This window comes from Rhipicephalus microplus, chromosome 4 (assembly GCF_043290135.1).
Source record: "Rhipicephalus microplus isolate Deutch F79 chromosome 4, USDA_Rmic, whole genome shotgun sequence".
Lineage (NCBI taxonomy): Eukaryota > Metazoa > Arthropoda > Arachnida > Ixodida > Ixodidae > Rhipicephalus > Rhipicephalus microplus.
This window is the reverse complement of record NC_134703.1, coordinates 49,080,360-49,086,359: the sequence shown is the minus strand read 5'-3', so window position 1 is coordinate 49,086,359 and position 6,000 is coordinate 49,080,360. Positions and strand designations below refer to the sequence as shown.

Genomic DNA, 6,000 nt, shown 5'->3' with positions numbered 1-6,000 from the left:
TGAAAAGTGCTCAGAAAATTTATCCTATACACAAAGCAGTGATAGTCGAATCGATTCGAGCATTGTTCATCTGACCATGATTTCATCCCCGAACATTTCTTAGAGCATTCTTTTCTGCGTCGCTTCATCATCAGTTAAAATAAAGCTTTATGTACATACTCTTGCTTCTTTCTATTCATCAATAATGGCCAAATTAAAATAGCAGCATATAATGAAATGCTACTGTAGAATCATTAAACAATAATCAGAAGTGTCATGGGAATCAGCAGGGCACTTATCAAGGTAAGCTAGGACTACAGTATATTGGTACGCATGTTTAGCGCTTTATTTTGATGTTCTATGGTTACACACGCAAGGACTGTTAATACAGTGAAAGCTCGTTAATTCACACCTCATTAATTCAAAATTTTGGATAATTCGAAATGGTCGCCGCACTCCGATCCGCAGTGCATAGGAGACCATGTGTAAAACGATTCGTTAATTCGAACAGAAATTGCTGCCTCTACGGATAATTCAAAGCGCGTGTCGCCGAGCATCATCACCGTCAAACACTAGTGGAAGCTTTTACGGTCGAACGACAGATGGCACGACCAGTTTTTTCGAGCTTCAAGTGGCCTCCGAGCAAAGGGCGAGCAAAGTATGGCCTCCGAAATTCAGGGAGCAATTTTTTTTTTTTTTCGTAGCCCTCCCGCTATTTCAGCGCCTGGCGCCACTTGTACGCGGGACCCACGGGACGCTGAGGAGTCGGCGGAGTAGTCCTAGCAGTCCTAGGCCGCTCCCGGCAGTGTCACTTTGTTCCTCGAGCACGTTATTCGTTCACGAATGATTTTGTGCGCGGGCGACAGGAAGGAGTTCGGCATTACGCTGCTCACTGCCATGCACATGTTGGTGCGCGCATGGGAACAGGTGACCGCGACCACAATCGCAAACTGTTTCCGCCACAGTGGATTTGCAGCTGGAAGTGTGCAGGATAGTTGTGACGTCGACGTGGATGGGGCTGAGGAGCTCATGCCAGTGGCATTGCGCGACACTCTTCGGGGCGTACGTTTCGCCGATTATGTTGAAGTTGACACCAGTGCATCGGTGTGTGGTGCCCTGACTGATGAGGACATTATCGCTCAAGTAGCCGGTGCGCAGCCTGATGCAGAAGAGCCAGAAGGTGAGGAAGACGAAAATGACGAAGCGCCTGTGCGCCCGTCAGCTTCTGCGGTGATGGAGGCACTTAATGTGGCGCGTCTCTTCTTCAGCTTTGAAGAGGGTGAAGAGGATTCCCTGCGCCGCGTCCACGCGCTGGAACAGGGAGCCGCAGCTGTGGCATTCAGAGAAGAGAAGCAGATGGTCATCACCGACTTTTTTGGCCAATAAATATTTTTCGTGCCCCCACCCCCGAAATCCACCCATTTTTGCTCACTTTCATTATTTCGAATTTTGTTTAATTCGAAATTGCTCAGCATTCCCGTGGAATTCAAATTAACGAGCTTTTACTGTAATACTGAACAAAGACTGAGTTCTCACGCTTGAGAAGCTTCGTGATTGTTCAAGATCATTCAGCTAAGATTACACACAGGACGCAAATAATCAAGCTTACTGGATAGCTTATGCAAGCAACAGTGATGAGGCTGGAAAAGGTCTCACCATACATCCCACCATAGATCAGATTACCCAGCGGGCGGCGACTGTTCACGTCACTATCAATCTACAGAGTAGATCGCTTGCACCTTGCATTTCTATTTTCCAGGCACAAGCTTCTCCAAATAAAAAATTGAATGTTTAGTCTACAACACGTCGGCTGCTGCCATAGTCAATGACATGATCACGTAACAATGTGAGGGCATAAACAGTAAATCTAAGAGACGGTTGCATGTTTTTTGGCAGTGTCCAGTGAGTTGTTCATCAGACAATGTTAAGACTGCACTGAGCTACCAGGCACACTTGTAGGAATTTATGTACTTATCCAACATATCTCCCCAAGTATACGATGTCTTGTATAAGAATTTGCACAGTTATGCAATTTTTTTTCTCAGAGGCTTGGTTGCTGCTCTTTCCAAGATCATCGTTCTGACACAGAGTCATATGCTAGTTATGTTCTCTTTTCTCTGTTCTCAGGTTATTTCGTTAGTGAAATAAACAGCAGAGAAATTTCAGCCACTGCTTTTCACGGGGCTTTAGGCTGCCCTTCTTTTTTTTTGCAATATTCATCAACCAGGAGAGGTACTGATAATTTCTCATCATGTTTAAAAGTTACACAGTGCTTCCTTTTCTATTATCGTAATGTGATTGTCATTCTTGCATTCTCCTGCATCTTTGTACTATCTGGAGTACCCTGTCATATGTATATTACCGTAATTACTCGAATCTAACGCGCACCTTTTTTCCGGTTAGGCGAGTTTATAAATCGCATGCGCGTTAGAATCGAGTACGAACAAAAAAATTACGGTCAATCTATTGCCATTGGCAAATCCAAAATGGCCGCCCCCTACGTGTGTCGGCATGGCGCGTCGGCCATTTCTGCCTATGTGTTTCTCATGTGCGGCACTTCGTACGTGTGCTGAGGAGTTCGTCATCTAGTAGTGCATTAGCATCGACGGTGTGGAAGGGCCGACTCCAAAAACTTGGGTGCACCACGATGCCGTTTTTAAAAGAAAAGTCATCGCGTGTGCAGAAACGGACGGAAATCGGGCCGCATCGCGGTCGTTCGGAGTTCCCGAAACGTGCGTGCGGGACCGGCGCAAACAAAAGCAGAAGATTGTCGACAGCAAAGCTTCACGCAAAGGCTTCAGTGGACCACACAGCAGGGTCGGTTTCCGCAAATTAAAGAGCTGCTCGGCGAGTATGTGCTTGAGCAGCGAGTGGCACAGCGGCCCGTGACGACAGAACTGCTCCAAGTGCGGGCTATGCAATTAGTCTTAGAAAACGGTCTAATGCGGAGCCAGTTTAAAGCGAGCAGGTGCTGGCTAACTAACTTTATGAAGAGGAAAGGCTTTTCCCTCTGAAGGGGAACATGCATATGCGAAAAGTTTTGCGGAGGAGTACGATGAAAAGCTTCACAGTTTTCAGAGGTTCATCCTAAACTTGCGGCGCAACAACGGCTACCTGCTTGGGCAAATCGGGAATGCCGATCAGATGCCTCTTTACTTCGACATGCCTGGCACCACAACCGTCGAGAAGAAGGGGGCGAAGCAAGTTCGCGTGCTGACATCAGTCCACGGTAAAACTAGAGTGACGGCAATGCTCTGTTACACGTCAGATGGGCACAAGCTTCACCTGTACCTCATATTTAAATAGAAGACGCTCCTGAAAGGAGTCATTTTTTCGAGTGGTGTGATCGTACGGGCCAGCGAGAAAAATGGGTGCGCGTTGCAATCGATGTCTTACGTTTTTTTTTTTTTTTTTTGGCGGTGGAAATCGGGTGCGCGTTACAATCGAGGGCGCGGTAGAATCGAGTAAATACGGTAAGTTACATTAGTTTAAAGCTTCAATTCTACTCATTGTCATTCTAGTTACATTTTGCACAAGATTACATCAACACGATTTAGTGCTAGCAAGTAATTCGTTGTGGGTGCAGCGCAAGAAACGTAGATGAAAAAGAGATGATTATGATGATATGTGGCGTTTAACGTCCCAAAACCACCATATGATTATGAGAGACGCCGTGATGAAGGTCTCCAAAAATTTTGACCACCTGGGGTTCTTTAACGTGCACCCAAATCTCAGCGCACGGGCCTACAACATTTCCGCCTCCATCGAAAATGCAGCCGCTACAGCCGGGATTTGATGCGGGCCAGCAGCCGAGTACCTTAGCCACTAGACCACCACGGCGAGGCATGTGAAAAAGAGGGTCTCCTTTCTTCCGTCTATGTTTCTTGCGCTACAGCCATAATAAATACTCACTGCCTAGCGTAATTTTAATTTCTGTTTAAACAAGTAATATTTCTAAAAGAACATAATTTCCTAATTGAATCTGTGAACAACTTTTCACTCCTGTGTGGTCTTTCAGACTTTCTCGATTAAAATATCTTAATAAATGCAGCACAGTACCATTTATAAAACACGATCCACATACAATTTGAGGCATTATGCTATATTACAGGGTCACAGCAGATTTTTACACAGTTTTTTGTTGTGCATCAGCTGTTCCGTTTCAGCTCAATTCCCCAGAGCTCCGCACTTTTAGACACAGTTGCCTTATGTTGTTGCAGAGGGGAGGATGATGCCACTTCAACATTTTCAGAGTCTGGAGAAATTACTAAATCAGCCTGAAAAAATGAAATGAATATTATCAATTAACATTAGCAATAGCTGTACAAGAAACAAAGTTGTTACATCTTTAAGCAAGTGAAAATGTTAAGCATTTCACTCAGAATACTATCAAACAGAAAAATTGAAGTGATAAAACCTTCATAAAAGCTTCTTTTGCAAAAGTGTGCCCCTCAGTCATCATTCTGCACTTCTTATTAAAGAGCCCATAACCAGGCTCAGTTGTAAACTTTGATTATTACTTTTTTTAGTTTCAGCTCAAGCATCTCTTCTACGTTTTGTCAATTCTTGCGTGGTCATCTGTAAATTACTCATACTCTAATGGCCAGGTAATGACACTGTCGTTTCACTAAGTGTATTGTTGCACGCGTGCTGTGCAAATCTAAGCGACCACGTTTTAAACCAATAGGAACCAGAACTTCTTGCAGCAATAATTTGTCTTAAGGGAATGCACTTAAATCGCTTGGCTCACACAAGTTAACACATTATTAGAGAAAATAATTAAGGATTATTCTATAAGATGTATAGCAATTCCACTAGTGAGCCATTCCGAATTTTCAAAAGCACGACAGAGAACAATGTGGCCTTCTTATATGACAAAAAGAAAAACAAATTTTAAATGTGGTTGTAAGTAGGTAACTCCCAACAACTGGAACATATCATGCATTACTAACACTGGAGCTGTCAGGCGACTATACGGAAGCAAGTGCAAATGAAGCTACGTAGCCATTTTCTGTATGCGAGCCATTCACATCATAGCAATGAATTCACTTTCAGAGTGATTTGATGGAGGACATCATAGAAAAATAAGATCTGTGAGTATCTTCAAAACTGCTCAATTTGATACACTGCTATGATAAGCATTCACTAAATTATGCAGTCTGGCATTAGACAAAATGCATGCACTCTCCCAGAGAAAATTCAATCAATCAAGGGGGCATCAAAAAGCAGAATATAAGCATAAAAAATGCAGTTTAGATATTACAAGTATATATATGATATTCTAGATGACCTTGCAAAGTGAAAATGCATGATTAATGTGAATAATAATGGATACCAAATTGTGGAACTTTACATAAGCAAAGCAAATACTTACTTTTACTGCTTTTGCACTAGATACAGGTGAGAAAAGTGCCTTCATTAGTTCCACATCCTCCTGTTTGGAAGACTGAAAAAAACGTTACGCAAGAGGATCACATGCTGATGTTCCCATCACAACCTAATGTACAAGAAGGCTACGTATCATTCAAGTTACTCACTGGCAAATAAAACAGAAGGAGAAATGAGCGTTCTCATCCCGCTAAATATTGTGCAAAGTATTGAAACACTAAGATCTACCTGCAGCAACGCAATAAATTTTAGAACACGTCATACGTGCTTACGTAAAGTCATTACAACGGGTCCACTTTCTCTTGAAATGATAATGACAATCAAGATTGTTGAGTTAACTTCAAAACATAAATTCTGGTGCTTCCCATAGCAACACCAAGAAATTTCCATGTGAATGTTACAGAAGCTCAATGAAAACAAGAATTACATATATAGTACCTTGGTGCCATACATTCATTTCTGACTGTACAGAAAGGGTTCGAAAAGCTAGCAACAATTGCAAACGTAGCCTGTAGAACGTAAGTTTTCAATACTTTCAATTTTATCGGTAGAGGCAAAATAATTAATACCAACCGAATTTCATGAGCCTCGGGCAAGTTTCAGTGCTGCTAATTGCACTCAATAATGCCACGT

General features: G+C 42.8%; 1 protein-coding gene across 3 annotated transcripts in view; it reads right to left on the bottom strand.

Moving 5' to 3' along the window:
- Positions 1-1,217: 1,217 nt before the first annotated feature.
- The window catches only part of LOC119171957 (AP-4 complex subunit epsilon-1), a 44,447-nt gene continuing 39,664 nt past the window's right edge, over positions 1,218-6,000 (bottom strand). For 2 of the 3 annotated variants that reach the window (XM_075892715.1, XM_075892716.1), the window contains 2 exons: positions 5,354-5,425; positions 4,066-4,256 (listed from right to left, as the gene is read on the bottom strand). In XM_075892715.1, coding sequence (XP_075748830.1) covers positions 4,128-4,256; positions 5,354-5,425 — 201 coding nt within the window. In that variant the 3' untranslated portion in view covers positions 4,066-4,127. Of the gene's footprint in view, positions 1,310-4,065; positions 4,257-5,353; positions 5,426-6,000 lie in introns of those variants that run through there. The other variant, XM_075892714.1, reaches the window with a different exon arrangement.